This window comes from Leptonotus elevatus, chromosome 3, assembly GCF_054856555.1.
Source record: "Leptonotus elevatus isolate MCC_2025b chromosome 3, RoL_Lele_1.0, whole genome shotgun sequence".
NCBI classification, from domain to species: Eukaryota; Metazoa; Chordata; class Actinopteri; order Syngnathiformes; family Syngnathidae; genus Leptonotus; species Leptonotus elevatus.
In genome coordinates, this window is record NC_141241.1 from 730,250 (window position 1) to 749,080 (window position 18,831).

General features: G+C 41.6%; 2 protein-coding genes and 2 pseudogenes across 4 annotated transcripts; 1 reads left to right on the forward strand and 3 right to left on the reverse strand.

Annotated features, from left to right (window-relative positions):
• Window positions 1-282: 282 nt before the first annotated feature.
• On the reverse strand, window positions 283-5,179 carry LOC147176549 (uncharacterized). Its single transcript, XM_086071250.1, has 7 exons — window positions 4,860-5,179; window positions 3,899-4,138; window positions 2,924-3,011; window positions 2,216-2,307; window positions 1,988-2,152; window positions 1,202-1,293; window positions 283-697 (listed from the first exon to the last, which is right to left on the reverse strand). Exons 1-7 carry the CDS (start codon window positions 4,955-4,957, stop codon window positions 621-623), a joined length of 852 nt encoding a protein of 283 aa, XP_085927376.1. The 5' UTR covers window positions 4,958-5,179; the 3' UTR covers window positions 283-620.
• A 2,431-nt stretch (window positions 5,180-7,610) lies between these two features.
• LOC147176550 (uncharacterized) lies at window positions 7,611-10,198 on the reverse strand (annotated as a pseudogene). Its single transcript, XR_015094357.1, has 2 exons — window positions 9,822-10,198; window positions 7,611-9,100 (listed from the first exon to the last, which is right to left on the reverse strand). The product of XR_015094357.1 is annotated as an uncharacterized LOC147176550 (transcript).
• A 412-nt stretch (window positions 10,199-10,610) lies between these two features.
• Window positions 10,611-13,808, reverse strand: LOC147176551 (uncharacterized; annotated as a pseudogene). Its single transcript, XR_015094362.1, has 2 exons — window positions 13,408-13,808; window positions 10,611-12,084 (listed from the first exon to the last, which is right to left on the reverse strand). The product of XR_015094362.1 is annotated as an uncharacterized LOC147176551 (transcript).
• A 653-nt stretch (window positions 13,809-14,461) lies between these two features.
• LOC147176552 (uncharacterized) lies at window positions 14,462-18,534 on the forward strand. Its single transcript, XM_086071204.1, has 3 exons — window positions 14,462-14,862; window positions 15,170-15,289; window positions 16,679-18,534. Exons 1-3 carry the CDS (start codon window positions 14,736-14,738, stop codon window positions 17,722-17,724), a joined length of 1,293 nt encoding a protein of 430 aa, XP_085927330.1. The 5' UTR covers window positions 14,462-14,735; the 3' UTR covers window positions 17,725-18,534.
• Window positions 18,535-18,831: the final 297 nt, after the last annotated feature.

Below are 18,831 nucleotides of genomic sequence, written 5' to 3' on the forward strand. Positions count from 1 at the left end.
GCGTTCGCACAGTGAAATTTGCACGCGACTCGCCTGGCGTGGAGTTCCTTTCCACAAATATCAATTTTAACTAATAAATAATAGGTTGGTGCATATTTCTTTCGACTGTTCCCGATGTTAACTTTCAAACTTTAAAAATATGTATCCAATTAGGTTTTTGTGTATAAAACACAAAATACTTAGTCTGAATCAATCATCAATGTATGCAGGACAAATTGGTCATTTGTCTTTTTTTTAAGGTTGATGTCATCTGGTGGCGGATCCACAAAGGACACTTTTTCTTCCTTTGACTTTTTATTATTACATCTTTACATGAAGACAGCAGGTGCACATCAACAATCACAATGTAACTTGTACTTGTTGATGATCATTCAAGCAAAAAATAAATAAATGAGCATCAAAGCAACACTTAACTCAATCGAAGTTTACTCCAGTTTGACCGTTGACGCGACGACAGCAAAGTTGGCGATACTAACTAGTCAAGCTATTAGTGGGATCATGACATATGATGTAATGCTGAATATATATATATTATATGTATTTTAATGAAAGTGGCGTGGCTAATGCTACATGCTAACACCAAGAACGTCACCATCACAAACGGGGCGAGCCGACGGGCTTCACGTCCTCCTGAAGCTGGTCAAGATGGCGTCCAGGTTGCCGAACGCTCTGTAGAACTCGCCCTCCGTTTTAGCGCCTGCGAGTCGACACATCGATCAGACAGGAAACCGGAAACGTGGAGCGCGGTCAGCTTTAGCAAGGCCTTCGTTCTCTTTTAATAATCCATTAATAGTCATTATCAAAGCGTTTCTCTTGTCTGAATGAGGATTTTTAATAGCCTGGCATGAAATTTCAGACAGGAGCTTATTTAAAACGGGCTTTAAAAAAAAAAGTATACTATATTTGAGGTTTAAAAAAGGCTTGGCGAATAAGCACTAATACAAGTGAATGACATTTATTACAATTTATATTTGCATCATTCCAATATTTACCTCCAACAACTGAAACATCGACTTTGAATTACTTCAACAGCTTTTAGTACAATCTTTTCAAACTTATTGAGACTCTTGAATTTAAAAAGGAACTTTGAACTGAGGAAGCGATTGTGTTTTTGCTCTGAACACGATTTTCATTATTTTATGATAGTATATTACTCTTCCCACCTATTGGCTTCATACGTCCATGTGTCCCGTGCACTTACCGACCAGTGAGACGGAGCCCGAGGAAAAGATGGACGCCGTCATGCCGGGCCGAAAGTTGTATTGCAGCGCAGGAAACAGCTCCGGCTCGTAACTGAAGAAAGTGGAAGCAACACAAACATTGACACGAATATCGAAACATATTCAAGCAGCAAGCAGCCGATACCCCGAGACGTCGATGCTCATTTGCGTTAGCCTATCTGCAGCGTTACGCATTGCATGTTAGCATGAAGCTAGCTGATTTGTGGTAAGGTTTGGGTGAACATTTTACTGCTTAAATAAGCAATGTTGTCTTTTTTTATGCGTCTGTCTTCAAAGTAATGTTATATGAGGTTTTATCTCCCATTTCTTGACGAGAGTGTAAACTTTTTAAGAAAGCGTTATGAGAACGCACGCTGGTTCACTCTCGACACATTTTTTAGTACAATGGAGAAAAATTGATGAGTTGGTCGGGATGACAAAAGTACGACGGCGCGTTATTAGGGCCATGTGTAATTTTTATTTTTTTTAGAGGGGGGGTAAGTCATATTCTGGAAAAAAAATCATAAATTTGCGACTTTTGTGGCAAATTTGTGAGAGAAAAAACTTGTAAATTTGTGACTTTTTAAAGTGTTCCAAGTTTTTTCTCTCTCACAAATTTGCCACTTGAAGTCGCAAATTTGCTTATTTGAAAACGTGAGCAAAAAGTATCGCCACAAACATCCGAGTAGTACGCTACGTGAAATATTTCTACATGGCCCCAAAACGCCGCCGTCGAAACGGGCCTTCTGTTGAGAACTTGAGCCGACCTGCAGTGATCCTGGTGGGCCAAGAAGAGATCTTCCAGGTTGATAGGGAAGCTCTTGCACGTGCCGCCGATGTTGAGCACTTTGAAGTCCAGGAAGCGCACCGGGTAGCCCAGCTTGAGGATTTTGAAGGCAAACTTCCTGGCGGCCACCCGAGACTCGTCCTCGCTGCCGGACGACAAAAGTCCTGACTCAACTGATCACAGACAGACAGACGGACAAACGGCAGACCTCTTGGCTCCCGTGCAGAAAAGGATTCCGGACTGGAAGATCCTGGCCGTGGTCTGGGGCTTGCGGATCTTCATGACCAGCGACTTGAAGACCTGACGCACAGCAGGAAGTCCAAGTGCAAAGACAGACAAAATGTACCAAGTGGCAAAATTCTACTTTTGCTGTCAAGGGTTGCTGTGGAAGCAGGTGATCTTGGGAGGGGGAAAAAAAAGCCATCCAACCCTCCAAACCTGCAAGCTAACCAGCCTGTCAGCCTTTTTGCAACTTCTTTTATTGTCTCTCGACGTATAAACGCTCGGATTTAAAGATTGACAAATACTCAATTTACTCCGTCTTACAATAACTTCTACACAAATGTCACGAGTTTCTGGCATATCAGAAAAAAAATCAATCCTTTTTTTTGGTAATTTTTTCAGCTAATTTAGCCCATCCCCTTCTCTTCCGCCAACTCCCGTATCATATGCACACTCATGGTAGACAACGAGGCACTCTAAGGCAGCCGGGCCAGCAGGGTATTCGAAGAGGAAGATGATTTTCGGAGTCTCGTTTTTTTTAAACCCTTCATTTTTCATTTACACAAATTTCTGTAACAATACTTAAGTATTGAGTGTTGAGTACGTTCACCACCGCTGGAAGCTAGCTTAGCATGTTGCTAACAAGCCTCCTAATATTGAGCAGGTCTTTATTAACGAGTTTCTTTCGCGGTACCGTTGACAGGTGCTGCACGTTCCACGAGTTCCGAGCGATGAATTCCAGATCCAGATCACAACCCAGCTTCACCGAAGATGTCACGTTCCTGCACAGAACTTGATTCATTTAGTTCAAATTCTACTAGTGCACTGCATCATCCATGCACTAGTGAACTCTTTGTGCTCGCTATATAGTGAGACACAGTGGAAACAACAACACAACTGCATGTTAGTGAGACAATAATTGTACACTAGGCACAACTGAAAGCTACTAGTGGCATTATTAAACTACTAATACTACTAGTATTTCTAGTGAGGGGCAGATGTTAACTAGAGCATCGTTTTCCCACACTAGTAACATGTAACTGCACAGAAATTCCAGACAGTAGTGGAAAGAACGAGCGGGGGGGGGGGGGTGTTACTAGTTCTACTATTTCACTCTAGCTGTCCTACTAGTGTGTTGAATTGGCTTACTAGTAATGGCAAAGAGGTTACTAGTTCATGGACTTTAAGATGGACATCAAGGCTTGGAAGCTGTTTGTACATTGATACACAATCCTTGACATTGGTCAACTGCTGGAAAAAAAAACCCATTACGTACTAGTAAGACACTTGTTCTACTAGTGAGGACTTGGGGACCATATAGTACAACGTAGCGCTCTAATTGCAAATAAATGCTCAAATGGCTTGGGAAGCTATTCACTCTCTCTGATACTAGTGGGGAAAACGTTACGAGTTGTTCTACTAGTGAGTGGAATAATCTTTTTGAGGACAAAATGTACTAGTAAATGCTCACGCAGCTTGAAAGCTATTCATGCAAAAATCCTGATAAGAGGGGAAAAAAGGTTCCTAGTAAGACAGATATGTAAAGAAGTGTAATGAGTCATTCAACTAGTGAGGACAAAAAAGCGCACTAGTGCATGGTCCTTAGAATGATCTTTCATGTGCACAAATCAGGTTTAGAATAACAATAATGTTGTTGTTCGCGTCTTACTGAATCTGCGGGCCGGCGCGCGGCTTGGCGGCCCAGCGGGCGGCGGGCTTGCGCGTGGACGAAGAAGGGGAGGCCCGAGGAAGCGAGGCCGGCCCGGGAGGAAGAGGAGGAGCCAGTTGCTGCGAGGAGTCAAAGACCACCGGCAGGAAGGAGCCCACCGGGTCGGGCGTCCGGCACAGGACCTGCCAAGGATGCGCCGTCAGGGCAGGCAGGAGAGGCAGAGCCCCCCTCTCGCCACCCCTGCAAGTGAAGAGGAAAAAAATAGAAAACAAACATTCAATTATTGTCCATTTTGATCATCTTTTACATTTGTTATTATTTTTTTCAAAATTGTCAATGATGTAATCATTCAACTTCACAAAAAAGAGAAATTTGTGCAGTTCAAATACTTTGATGAGAAGAAAACAGGCAACGAAAGTTCGGTGCCTCCACACATGATTTGTTTTGGCAAAAATCATCACACGTTGACGTTCAACCGTCTGTCCAATAAATATCACGAAGGCGTCTTTCGTGCTTCTCGCGCTGGCCAGAAAAATAACTCAAAAGAGCGAGTCAAGGAAGCACAATGCCTCACTTGAACCCGTGCAGATCGAACCGAATCTCTTCCATTCACTTGTATTCAGGTAACGGTGTTAATTCGTCACATTCTTTACCAATATTTACACGGATTGGTTTGTTACCATCATAAGACATGCAGCTCAGAGCCAATTTCATAATTGGGGCTTTCATAACATAAATGTAAAGGTAAGATTAAATATTTTAATTAAAAAAAAAAACAGCAACTTGAACTTATATGAAATATTTTTGTTTTTCGACTACAGAATTGAGTGAAGCCTTATTAAAAGCTTTGAAATCACATTGAAATATGCACGTACACTATAAGCTTCTATATTTTTGGACTTGGTCTATCTGGATTTTCTATCCGAGCGCAGAGGACTCAAAATGCCTCAAAATGTCTCACCAGTTATTACGATCAGCGCACGTCACTCTGCCGGCCTGCATGGCTAAAACTCTGCGGTCGTTCTCCGACAGCTGCCGGCTTTCCACCGTCACGAACATCCTCAAAACAACAACAACAAAGCAGAACTAACAACGCGAGGGGGACTTTTGGGCGATCCGCGCGGCACGTGAAGAGAGGAAGGAAGGAAGGAAGGAAGAAAGGAAGGTTTGAGAGTCCACGCACGGCGGTCGCAATTGCTATGCGGACTCGTCTGCAGCCCCTCACCCCACGCAACACGGAATAAAGTGCACTGTAACAAAGTCCCTGACGGAACACAAAGACCGACGTTCATGTGTAGGAATAGGGTTTATGACGTCACGCGGTCTTTGAGGACCCCGAAAAAGTCCACCAGCCAACGTCCCAATTTGCTTACGTACATTTGCTTGACAGCAGCTGTCAAGGGTCAGCTGACCTTAAAGCCTTATGCGACACACAAAGAATACAACTTTTGTCAAGACAATTACCATTTTGCTGTATCCACTATATACTGGATTTAAACACCAAAATATTGAACCAGACTAACAAAAGTCTGTTAGCTTCATGCTAACATTAATGTGCAAATCCCATCGACAGGCTAACGGAAATTAGCATTGATATTATGTTAATTAGAAAACTTTCAAACATTGTTCTTAATTATGCTGCATGCCTTCCGGTAGTGCTCAGTGCTGCCAAGCAAGTTGTGGTATAACGTAGTACTACACTGACGGAGCATATCTCCGACATGAGGCTCCTTTTCGGTTTCGTTTTTGCCGAGGAAATTTCCTTTCCTGGTCTATTCAAGCGACACCGGAAGTATTTGGAGGATAGGAGCGTTGGAAATCTACAAATGCTGAGGAAAGTTGCCTGGATGCAAAAGGTGACCAACCTTTACGAAAATATATTACTCATAATTATTTAAAGCAACAGGACACCAACGCTCGAGTTTCATGCTCAAGATTTTTAAAGGGATACTTTGCTTATTTATTCATTTTTAGCAGAGAAAATAAAACTTAAAATTGTTTCACTTGATGTCGACGGGAAATGACATCACCATTTCTCAGAGCTTAGGTAACGACCAATCACGACTCAGCTGTTTTCTGGGTTTGGACATGTGACGTTCGCAAGCTGAGCACGTCAGCGGTCGACGGGCTGGTTCGTGACGTCACTGCGTCGCGTTGCTGCGTGGGTCCACATAACAGACACACTTGAAGGAAAGTCAACCAAAAGTTGATGAAACATGGCAGACATTTGAGTAAATACTTCGTTACTGTACATGAGTAGCTTTCCCAGTACTTTGTACAGTACTTCTTTATCAGCCTGCTTTGTAGCTTTACTTGTTGCATTTTTACACAATAGGGTTGTGACTTTAGTTTTGAGTGTTTTAAAGGATAACTCAACACCAAATCAACTTTTTTTTTTGCTGCTAAACTGTATAAACTGATGTCTACAAGTGCGGTCTACATGTCCTGGTCATTACTGCGACATTTTAGTGCACGTTTGTTGAAAGCTTGAATTTGGGGCAAAAACCGTGTGTTCGGCGCCATCTTCAGGTAACTCACTGGGATCAACTCAATTTGGCCGTTTGTACTCTCATTACACGAGACAATACATACTACGTCACTTGTTCCGCATGACGTGTTCGCCCCCGCCACCCACGTCATTCTCGTACACGCCTCCTTAAATGTCTTCTTAGCGAGTTGCTGCTGTCAATCATAGTCAGACCACGCCCAACCCTCTCCCCCATTCGTAACCCAACGGCCTCCGGGTAACACCCCCCTTTGAGCGCCAATTTCAAATCTTAGGGGTGGAGCAAGAGTCTGACTTCCTGTTGAGTTATCCTTTAACGATTAACCGGAGAAAGAACATGAACGATAAACCCGCTGGTGTGCTGGTCAGCACCAGACAATTTGGTGGGATGAAATCTTCAAGCGGATACATTTTCATGGCTCAAAAAGTTAGTTTGAGAAAGATGCTAGATGATGGGGCATCCATTTTTGAGTGGGGCGTGGTTTCATACATTTAGCGGACACGCCCACAAAATTCAAGAGTGGAGACGATGGCTTGATTTTTCGCCATTTTGAAGCCTCATTTCAAGACGTGCAGGACATTTCTTTTCACTTTACACAAATTAATATTTCAATATTTATCACAGTGACACTGTTACATCAATTGTAAACAAATCAATTCATTAGGAAAAACATGCTGGTTTGGGGCTTACTAAATGAGTGATATCAACTGTATTTGTGAATGAATTAAACTTATTTTTGAAGATGTAGTACAAAAAGATTGAAAATATGTATCAAATCTCCATAATGAAACCTTGTGTGCGCTGACTGTCCTATTGGCCCGAAAAACAGGTCGAAAGATGCAAATCCTTAATGAATTAATTTTTTTATTTATATCAACAAGTGCAATCGGGTTTACGTGCAACATACTGTACATGTTTAACATGGCCATGAGGTGCGGTCCAGTCGGGGTCTGGCACACGCACAAGCCACCGTCCCTCGGCCTGAAAATCAAAGGCTGGGGCCTTATTCAGTCTGTTGTCATGAAATCAGTCATAGGATTTGTTATTTGTGCAGCAAAGATGAATATTTTGTGACATGACATACGTGTGAAAGTAGACAGACTTGTCTCAATGAATCAAGCTGGCCGAGCCCATACCACAGAACCGCTACAAATGGTCACCAGCACATTTGTTTTTCTTAAAATGATGCTCACGAGAGAATTTTTTAGCTTATGCGCACACACGCACGCACAAAGTGCAACTCCATAGTTGTTCCAAGTGTGGGTTCTTAAGTTTCACCTGCCGGGCAGAGAACCTTTTGCCACAAAATGAGCAGGAAAATGTTTACGCCCAGCGTGTGTTCTTGTGTGTGTTGTTAAATTTAACTTAAAAGTGAATCTTTCACCACAAATTGAGCAGGCAAAAGGTTTCTCTCCGGTGTGTGTTCTGGTGTGATTTGTCAAGTGTCCCCTTTGAGAGAATCCTTGACCACAAACTGAGCAGGAAAAAGGTTTCTCTTCAGCGTGTGTTTTTGTGTGCTTTGTTAAATGAGCCTTCCTGGAGAATCCTTTAGTACAAACTGAGCAGACAAATTGTTTATCTCCAGTGTGTCTTCTTGCATGTTTCTCCAAACTTACCTTCAAGGTGAATTTTTTATCACAATCTAAACAGGCAAAACCGTTCGCCCCAGTGTGTGTTGTCTTGTGTGCTGTCAGACTCGTTTTTCTCGAGAATCTTTTCCCACACGCTGAACAGGTAAAAGGTTTCTCTCCAGTGTGTGTTCTTGTGTGTCTTACTAAATCTGTCTTCATCGTGAATTGTCTACTACAAAGTGAACAGGGGAAAGGTTTTTTTCCAGTGTGCGTTTTTGCGTGCCTTATTAAATCTGTCTTCATAGTGAATTGTCTGCCACAAACTGAGCAGGCAAACGGTTTTTCTCCAGTGTGTGTTCTTGTGTGTCTGACTAAGTATGTCTTCAAAGTGAATCGGCTTCCACAAATTGAGCAGGCAAAAGGTTTTTCTCCAGTGTGGGTTCTTGTGTGTCTTATTAAATCTACTTTCAAAGAAAACTGTCTATCACAAACCGAGCAGGCAAAAGGTTTTTCACCTGTGTGTGTTCTTGTGTGCCTTCTTAAATGTCCCTTCTCAATGAATTTTTTCCCACAAAGGGAACAGGCAAAAGGTTTCTCGCCAGTGTGCGTTCTATTGTGTGTTACTAGGGTTGTTTTTCTCGAGAATCTTTTGCAACAAACTGAACAGGCAAAAGGTTTCTCCTCAGTATCATCGTCCTCATCATTGACAGAAGAGTGCAAGGTTATGTCGTCACTGTCAGATAGTGGAGCCAAGAGGCCACCCGATTGCGCTCCTCCACAGTGGCTGCCATTACTTTCCGTTGTCGTGTGTTGACTTAAGCGGTTGCAATGAGGCGCCGCTACTCTATTATCCTCACTTGGACAAATATCTTCATCTTCTTCACTCTTGAAAGTGACAAAGGTCAAATGTAAATTGGTGAGATCCTCTCCGTCCTCCTCTTCCTCTTCAATGGAGGGTGGCTCTTCTTCCTCCTCTTTGACATAGGTGGTCTCCACGTCCTCTTTAATGTGAGAGTGGTCTGGGTTCTCCTCTTTTACACAAAGGAGTGGAGGCCCCTCCTCATCTTTGATTTGGGGGGACGAAGGATCCTGTTGCTCAGAAATGAGAGTTTTTTCACCATTGCCTGCAGGACAAGAAGACAAGCAGACATCGGTCGGGTCAAGGCTCATGTTGTGTGTGATTTTTGATGTTAGTAGTTGGAAAAGTGAGGTGCACACTCATATCTCGCCACTGGAGGGCACTGTCTTCCGACCAAGGTTATTCCAGTTAGGTTATCTAAGGTTTTCCAACTCACACGCTTTTCAAAGTTCTCCTATCTGGCAAACGCTAAAGAAGCGTCACAACCAAAACAACAAGCATCATGCTCACTTGATCATTTACACTGCGCAATAGCCGAAGTGGATATTTTTTGCCATGACGGCAACTCTCCTGCGTTATTTGTTATTGTGCCGTGAATCGCGCGAGAATTGCAAATACAAATACAGTAATGGCCGCCAGTGAACTTGTACCAGCTCGTGGCATAGTGGATAGCACGGCCATCCCGAAAGTGCTGGTTCTTGGATCGAATCCCTCTCTGTTCTTTTTTATTATTATTTTTTATTTTATTTCTTGCAGCCAATCGGTAGTTGTAAACTAGCTGTTTTGTTTCACGTGTTTATTAGTTGTCTTTTCCACATTTCAAGAAGTGGAAGATGCTTGATGCGCCTCTATAACTTTGCTCTGCCGGGTATGGTTAGGGTTAGGCTGGCAATGATGAGAACAGCCTGTTTGTGGTGGCAAAACAAAATGAAAACGTCATGAAAAGACACAGCTAGTTGCTAAATAAGAGTAAAAAGTGAACAAACCTGCTCCGTGGAGCGCAACTGGAGGCAGCTTGCAGGGAGCGTCCAGCAGTTGACCTCGTCGCTCCTTCTCCTCCTTTGCTCCACAAACCTCCTCCGTGCGCGTCGCTGTGCCTCTTGAAGACATTTTCACACGATGATCCCAACACTTGATAATTTGTTAGCGATGTGTTAGCTAACAGAAGCGGCTCTGTGGTAGCGGCTAGCAAGCTAAATTAAGCTAAGCTAGTCAGGGAAGCTTCATCCGGACAAGAAAATGTCGTGAATGATGTCGAAGTCCAGTAAAGTTTGATTGGAGTTCCTGTGTTTACTTCAGTCCGTCAGGTACAAATTCTGGAAGAATTGTGAAGCGTCAAGCGTGTACCACATAGCAAAAAAAAAAAAAATCGGAAACAAGTAACCAGCAGCGGAAGTTGAACCTCAACTCGGACGGTTGTGTCCATCCTGTGGTATTCATCTCTAGAATTTCCCACGTTTGTCGTCTGGTGTGTATTTCGTTTGACAAAAACATAAAAAAATAACGATTGAATAAGATTTGATGGTGCACGCATCACATTCGAGTGTTTTCGACGGCTCGTTTCAACGACTATGTGCCGATACACCCCCATACATAGCAGTATTGCACCGGTCCATGTCACGTGACAAGGACACGTTAGATGTGACGTCACACATGTGATTGCCGTTTACCCCCCAAAATATTTATTGATACATTGGTCATATACAGTAAAAAGAGAACATTAGCGTACAAATTACAATTAAAAAGTATTGAAGACGATGACAAAAAAGATAATATAAGTCAAGCAACATTTATTACTACAAACGGACCTTCGGCCCATTGAAAACAATAAAATCCTTGGAATCTCTGGAATACAGACCTCTACCGATCTAAAAACAAACAAACAAAAGACGTCATAGAAAAGGATCCAGTAGGTGTCGAGTCCTTCTGAGCAAGGAAGAAAACCTTTGTGAGCAGTTCCATTTTAGATGTCACATAACTTCATATGTGGAACAAGGCAAGTGAGTCAATTCTCTTGGTAACACCATATGAGAATTTCCCTTAACAGTCATTAGTTAAGTTGGTTGCATTTATTCTGCAGCTTCACTGCTGCTCTTTTCACCAGTCAAGCCAAATCACCTTTATTTTTAAAGCACATTTCACACACACGAGGCAACTGTGCTTCACACAACCAAAAGCACACCTACATTTTTTTTTTTAGAACAGCTGAAGACATTAAAGGCAAAGCAAATAGAACATTGATTTTATCAATCGCTCATTACAAACAGAACATAGGTAGCTTATTAAAAAACATACATTGACATTTAAAATTAAAATAGTCTCAACTGAGTGGCTTCTCACCAGTGTGTAATCTTGTGTGTCTTGTTAAATTCCTCTTTACAGAGAATCTTTGACTGCAAACTGAGCAGGCGTAAGGTTTTTCTCCAGTGTGTGTTCTTGTGTGTGTTGTTAAATTTGCCTTTATAGAGAATCTTTGACCGCAGACTGAGCACACAAAAGGTTGTTCTCCAGTATGTGTTCTTATATGAGCTATTAAATTTGCCCTCTGAGTGAATCTTTTATCACAAAATGAGCAAGCAAAAGGTCTCCCGCCGGTGTGTGTTCTTATGTGAGCTGTCAAAGTGTTACTTTGTGTAAATCTTCGACCACAAACTGAACAGGCAAAAGGTTTCTCCCCTGTGTGTGTTCTTTGGTGTGTTAGTAAATCTCCTTTCCTGGAGAATGTTTTACCACAATCTGAGCAGACAAAAGGTTTCTCTCCTGTGTGTGTCCTTGTGTGTCGTTTCAATGATGACTTGTAACAAAAACATTTGTCACACTCAGAACATTTTGCATACTTTTTGTCAGTATGAAACGTCATGTCAACATGAGCGTGCTCATCGTCATCTTGTTCATGATCATCATCATCATCACCATCAGTGTCAGAAGAGTGTAATGTTATGTCATCACTGTCTGAGAGTGGAGTGAAGGGGCTGTGCGATTGTGCTCCTCCACAGTGGTCTTCAACACCTTCCGTTGTCGGGTGTTGACGCGAGTTGCTGCTTGAAAGCTCCGCCTCTCTCTTCTCCTCACTCGGATCTTTGTCTTCCTCTTCTTCACTCTTCAGGACGACAGCGGTGAATGGAAACCTGCTGATGTCATCCTCCTGCTCTTCTTCTTTAAAGGGTGGCAACTGTGGATCCTCTTTCTCTTTAATGTGGAATCTTATCGGCTCTTGAAACTCAGGATGGAGACCTTCATCTGCGACGTCTACAGGATACAAGATGTCAAAAACACATGGTTTGCTAAAGTCGTGCTTTGCTCAGTCTCGAAATGGAGTTAATAATGTTTAAAATGAGAGAAGCGATCCTTTAATGACCCCATAAGAGAAATATATAAATACATTTTAGCTTCAAATAACCACTGCTCAGTTTCATTAGGTCAAAAGACTCACATGCAAAGTCATGAAATTAGTGTGCTGAAAGATTTATTTATTTATAGATATGTTTTTTTCTTGGTTTTTAGCGGTCTTGGGAAAAACAGCAAAAATGACAACAACATAAAGTTGACAAAAATGTGCCACACTGATTTGCAATAAAAGCGTCACAAAAATCTTGCATTTTAAACTGGGGTGTGTAGACTTTCTATATCCACTGTAGACGCCATCAACTAATAATCAAACTGAATTTGAAAAGAAAAAAACAATATAAAAATCATCAATAATTAATCCGTAGGCGGTATTGTGACCCGTTTTGGGTTTTTTGATGGTTCTGACCAGGCCATTTCAAAATAAAATACTGTCCACGGGAACGTATTATCATGAGCGATGCACATACAAGTACGCGTCCTTACATATGACTACTTGTGCTCCTCTTTAATTTGTAACCGCTTCAAACAACAATGCGACGCATATGTACGAATGTTGGAAACATAATTGTTTGCTGTATCGTTACGTGTGTGTGCAGTAAAGATTTCAAAGCAAAGATATTTAAAATCCACTGCAGTCTTGCTTTTCACCAGGAGAGGGCACTATTTACTGAAGCTTCACAAACTAAACCCATTTTCGAAGCAATTCATCCAAGTGGTTCGGTGCTTCACAAAAGCCTCATTTGGTCACTCATCACTTGCTGCTAACTAGCAAATCAGTGCATCGTTCTAGAGATACTAGTAGACCATGAGACGTAAAAGCCACGACAAAAAAAATGGCATTATCTTGTAAATTAAGCTCAGCAAAATGTTGCTTTTTACTTTGACTCGTTCCTGCTTGATTATGAGTGTGATGGGCATTCTTCTGGGTGTGTGTGAGGCAGGTTGTGTGTAGTTTATTACACAGTCTGTCATTTGTTTTAGCAATATATGATCTGTTTGTTGATCGTGGAACTAGATGGACGTCATACTACTGCTGCGTAGTACCACTCTGCCAAATGCCACCTTTCACTAAAACGTCACCCTGGTCACCCCTTGAAAAAGTTCTGGCACTATATTAGATTGCTGTATGAAAATAAACAAAATCATAAATAACAGTACAGCATGTCAATGATTATTTCTGATTTAACAAAAAAGTAAAGAAGCGAGAGTAAGAAGAGAGAAAACCTTTTCCGTGGAACACAACTTGAGGCTTTTTGCAACGCGCATCCAGTCGGTGACGTTGTCGCTCGTGCTCTTTTGGCCCACAAAGTTCCTCCTCGAACTCTTCTTTCACAATTTTTGTACACATTGTTGCACGATGAGACTAACTACTCTTGAAACTCACGTTCGTTCTCCAAAAAGCGCCATGATGCTAACAAACGCAGTGTTAGCGACTAGCAAGCGAAGCTGAGGTTGTCTAAAAAGCTTCGACGTGCATCCAGACGAGTTTATCTGGGCACAAAAGTTTAATTGTTATTATTATTAGTTCACTAAACGCTTGGATGCGCTTAGTACTAATCAGGAAGAATTAGTCAATGAAGCGCGTTCGGATTGTTGCAGAAGCAGACAGCAGTAAGACAACTTCTTCTTCTTTGTTTAAGTTACTGGCGGCTCACATCTCCACGGTGTATGCCGCCACCTAGTGTGGAGAGCATAAAGATATCTGTCGTTTAAGAAACGAGAACACACACATTCTTCACATATATAATACATAACTATAGTCTTATTAAACCGGCATAATTCAGAAAAATAAAACCAGAGACCAAGTCCTATCAATACAGAGCCCTTCCTTTGATATACTCTGTATTTGTACGGCAACGCCACTGTTTGTATCTACCATTCAGAAGCTAGCTTTACGTTTTTATAGGAATGGTACAAGCTTAAGACACAGACTGTGATATTCGCCGTATAGACAGAAAATAATGTGAAATCAACGTATTCAAGTTAGGCTGTTATAGCAAGTGGCAACGTAATATGGCCGCCGGTGGCGTTAGTCTCGTGTGTCTGAAAACCGAAGAGAATCGCGGCTGATACGTGTACATAAACTTGCGCATTAAAAAAAATCTTGTGTGACTACTTTGCTTTTTGGAGAAAATGTTCTCCTCGGCTATTTTTGAGGGACTTTTATTTCAAGACTCGATATGTGGTGTGTGCCAGCACCGCCGCTCGATGGCAGCATTGCCTTGGCCATTGTGTTCTACGAGCGGATGTTACCTTGAGAAAACCGGAAGTAAAAAGGCTTTGACGACGCGACTTGAGTGTGTTACGTTACGAGCAGCATAGTTTGGAACGTACTGAAACCTCGACACGGGACATCCATTACTACTCTACGGGATATTTAAATATATAGTGATACATACTGCGAGTATTTTTATTAATATTCCTGTCCAGATAAACTAAGCGCATTGCACGTTGAAACTAGCGTAGCTCGCTAGCCGCTAACAAAGAGAAGCGTTTGTTAGCAACACAGAGAGCAAGTTTGAGAGTAAAGTGTTGTTGATTATCGCGTGAAAATGTGTACAAAGCGTGTAAAGCAAGAAGATTACGAGGAAGACATTTGTGGAACGAAAGCGAGTGAGCTACAACGTCAACAACCGGACGTTGTTTGCAAGAAACCGCGAGTTGTGTACCCCGGAAAAGGTTTCTTCACTTCGCACTCTTACTTGTTTTTTCATTCATTTCTTAACAATGTGTCCGGTTTTCGTGTTTTTAATCACCGTCAATAGCACATTTTTATGATTACATAACATTCTGTACTCCAACTTGTGAGTTTTTAATGACGTCCTCCTGGCAAATGACTTAAAGGACATAATGTGCGCCTTGTGTTGGACCGAAATGCAGAATTTGGACCACAATATTTACACTATTGTTGAATCAATTACACCACCTTGTAGACACGATTTGGATCAGTTAACAGCGTCTGCGCTTTTCTTCTTGTGTCCTGCAGACTTCACGGAAGAACATCTTCATCTTGAGCAGCCAGAAGCCCCTCACTTGACAGAAGTTGAGCAGGAGGACGAAATCATCTCATTTCCACTTACCGGTGTCATCGTCAAAATTGAAGAAGGTGATTGAGCACTCGGTGGAAGGAACAAGCTCACATCCTTTTAGCTTCATGATCACTTAGTGACGACGAAACGTCAATTTGGGGAGAAAAGGTTGAATTGCGGTTTTGAATCGAGTCACGATTTTCTTCTAATCAGGCTTCAGTCGTGCAGTCTTAATAATGTACCGTAACATTTTCAGACATGCTAAATAAAATTGTAATGCGATGATGAAAACTAAGTTGAAATGGCTAACAAATGAATTGATTCACAAAAAACTAAAAGACAGATAAAAGTCTTAACTTTAAAGAAGAACATTAAAAAAAAATCCTATTTTGTCGTTAAAAAGTAAAATAAAAAACAATTACAAGTTTTATTAGTAATAATAACATTCAACAATTGTGTTGTTTTGAAATTGACTAATCAGTAAACTTGTACACTGTAAGATTTGTATGAAAATGTATTTATCTGAAACTTCAGGCTTCTAATTGAGCGACTGTGTCCAGGTTGCAGTCTGTCAGCACTGAAATAAAATATTAAGGCTTAGTGTTCCATTAATATAACATTCTTCCATGCTTAAAGTGTGAACCCTAATCCGAAGCAAGACCTTTTGCTGAATATTTCCATCAAAAATTGATGTTTAAACGTCCGCATATTGAATCAATTCGAGAATTGCGCACCGTAATATCGCGATATATTGCAGAATATATATATATATTTTTAAATAACCCTACCAAAAACCAAGATGGATGGTCACCCAAATGTATGTGCACATCTCTATGCATGCCCACTTCATGTTATGAAAATATTGGAATGATGATCGGGGCAATATTTGTGCTTTTAGGGATGTTGAGAGAGGTTATGAAGAGGCAACGGTTTTACGACGTCTATCAAATAAAACATATCGCGACCGTCGTTCTCATCTTTTTGGACTATGACGTGGGCATACGTGCACATAAATAGTGGTGATGATCCGTTGTTGGACATTAAGCAACGTTGAGTTTCCTTTTGGAAGCTCGGCCGAGGAGAACGTGGAACCTGAAATGGTTTGGATTGCTTTATCTATATTACGCCAAATGGCAAAACTTGGTAATGCCACGTGGCATTTTCATAGCAAAATGGACCAGAAAACAAGTCAATAATGAACAGCAAGCTGTTACAAGGCGCGCTAGTTTGCCGTGACAAGATGGCGCTGCACAGATGATGTCATTATGTTAGATCCACGCAGGGAAACGAACTGGCAGTGGGTGATTGGCAGGTTCCACTTGACCACTTTGTTGTGTTTAGTCCTCGTTTGACAAAATTAGCCTGAAACAAATGACCTCTATTTGTGTTTTTATGCATATCGCCATGCTTTAGAATTTTTGAGTATTTCTCGTAAGTCCTAACGTTGTCCTTTTGCTCATTTGAAGCATCGGAAGCAGAAGATGAGGAGGACAAAGAGGCCCCCCGCCATCAAGAGGAAGAGGAGCTGCCGTTTCCTGGCATGAAAGAGGAAGAGGATGAAGATCCTCTGCATATGAAAGAAGAGGAGGCTTTCACAGAGTGCCCGTTGACCTTTGTCCCTTTGAAGAGTGAAGTTGACGGTCAAAGTTGGGAGAGCGGAGAGGCGGAGCCTCCAAGCAGCAGCATTAGCTCAAGTCGACACACGACAAGGGAAGGCGATGGAGGATCACAAGCAGACGGCCTATTCGCTCCACTATCGGATAGTGATGATGCAACGTCACACACTGAGGATGAGGATGAGGAGGATGAAGCTGATAAGACATTCCACACTGACAGCAAACGCTGTGAATGTTGTCAGTGTGGGAAAAGTTTTGCTGACAAGTGGGTTTTGAAGCGACACATGAGAATACACACTGGTGAGAAACCTTTTGCCTGCTTAGTTTGTGGTCAAAGATTTGCTTACCAAAATCATTTGATGAAACACACAATAACACACACTGGAGAGAAACCTTTCGCCTGCTCAATTTGTGGTGAAAGATTCTCTGTAAAGAGAGAACTGAGAAATCACATGAGAATACACAGCGGGGAGAAACCTTTTGTCTGCTCAGTTTGTGGTCAAAGATTCTCTATGAAGGGAAACTTAACAACACACTTGAGAACACATACTGGAGAGAAACCTTTTGCCTGCTCAGTTTGTAATCAAAGCTTCTCTCATAAAAGTCAATTGACAGTCCACACAAGGGCTCATACCGGTGAGAAACCTTATGCATGCACAATTTGCAGTCAAAGTTTCTCTGAATACAAAGATTTGAGAGAACACTTAAAAACACACACTGGTGAGAAACCTTACGCATGCACCGTTTGTGGTAACAGCTTCTCTTACAAGGGACATTTGACAATACACACCAAAATACACACTAGGGAGAAACCTTTTGGCTGCTCTATTTGTGATCAAAAGTTCACTCAAAGAGAGGATTTGACAAGCCACACAAGAACAACACACATGCGGTAAAGAATGCTTTGACCTGCTCATCTTGTCAGCAATGATGCCGATTGTTGGAAACTTCAATCTCATACTGCTCGCGGTGTCACATATAACATGCAGCAACAGGGAAGACAAGTCTGCACCGCCTGTATGTGAATTGTCAATGTAAAGAGAGTTCTTGCATGTTTTAAGCAGAAAATATGTTATTTAGTTATGATTGAAATATCTTAATAATTTTTTTAATTTTTTTTTTTAATTAGATTATCACTTATTTAAGTGAGTTGTCATTGCATTTTGGTATTGAATGTTTTTGTTTTGCCTTTCATCCGAGCAGGCTGCATCACTTTAGACACCTTGAACCTCGTGCTGTCCTCTCTCGACTGCTTCAATGCCGTGATGATGAAACGATGAACTTGAAAATTCACAGCCGTCGATTTTTAATCTGAAACCTTTTTACTAACTATCTTTTTGCATTCTGTGTACTTTCTTCACGCTTCCTACGGCTTTGTCCAACGTTTTGGGTTGTGCATGTCAAATGAGCGAGACTGACACGATCAACTTGTACTGTATGCAAAATGTGACATTCAAGAGACATAAACATCTGAAAGTGCATTTCTATCACATAGCGCTTCTTGGTCACGTGCCAGGGCGTTGCACTACCTTCATTGCTATGTTTTTGATTGATTGGCTAATGAATATTATCTTTATGTTCTCGTAAATGTTTGCGTGGTTTATGGAGCGATGTCGCACGGTGCGAATATTTCTGTTGACCGCTAGCCTTTTTTTTTCTTTCTCTCTAATCATCATTTGAAAGTCAAATAAACCCCTCAAACTGCAGTAATACGCTTTAAGTGTCCATTTTTGATTTAGCGTGACAGACTGACTATCTTGTATTCTGCTCTCGCAGATCAATTTAGTTTTGATAATCACAAAATATGCTCGATGGCGTCTTTTTTTAAGCAGCAACGCGGACCTGACAGAAAGTTCACCTGTCGGTTATTCTCCCAATATTCTTGGGAATCATCATTTTGCTCCCCCAAAAGTAAGACGAGCAGCGATTCTTGTTTTTGCCTAGATGGGAACTCTGCCATAGAAGCCGTTTTTGTCCCGCAGTCTGTAATTACTTAATGACCT

Coding starts and splice junctions, on each gene's coding strand:
- LOC147176552 (XM_086071204.1), top strand. CDS start 14,736: ATGTGTACAAAGCGTGTAAAGCAAGAAGATTACGAGGAAGACATTTGT. Junction 14,863..15,169: donor AGTTGTGTACCCCGGAAAAG/GTTTCTTCACTT, acceptor TGTGTCCTGCAG/ACTTCACGGAAGAACATCTT. Junction 15,290..16,678: donor CATCGTCAAAATTGAAGAAG/GTGATTGAGCAC, acceptor GCTCATTTGAAG/CATCGGAAGCAGAAGATGAG.
- LOC147176549 (XM_086071250.1), bottom strand. CDS start 4,957: ATGTTCGTGACGGTGGAAAGCCGGCAGCTGTCGGAGAACGACCGCAGA. Junction 2,153..2,215: donor TTCTGCACGGGAGCCAAGAG/GTCTGCCGTTTG, acceptor GTCGTCCGGCAG/CGAGGACGAGTCTCGGGTGG. Junction 698..1,201: donor GGGCTCCGTCTCACTGGTCG/GTAAGTGCACGG, acceptor GTCGACTCGCAG/GCGCTAAAACGGAGGGCGAG.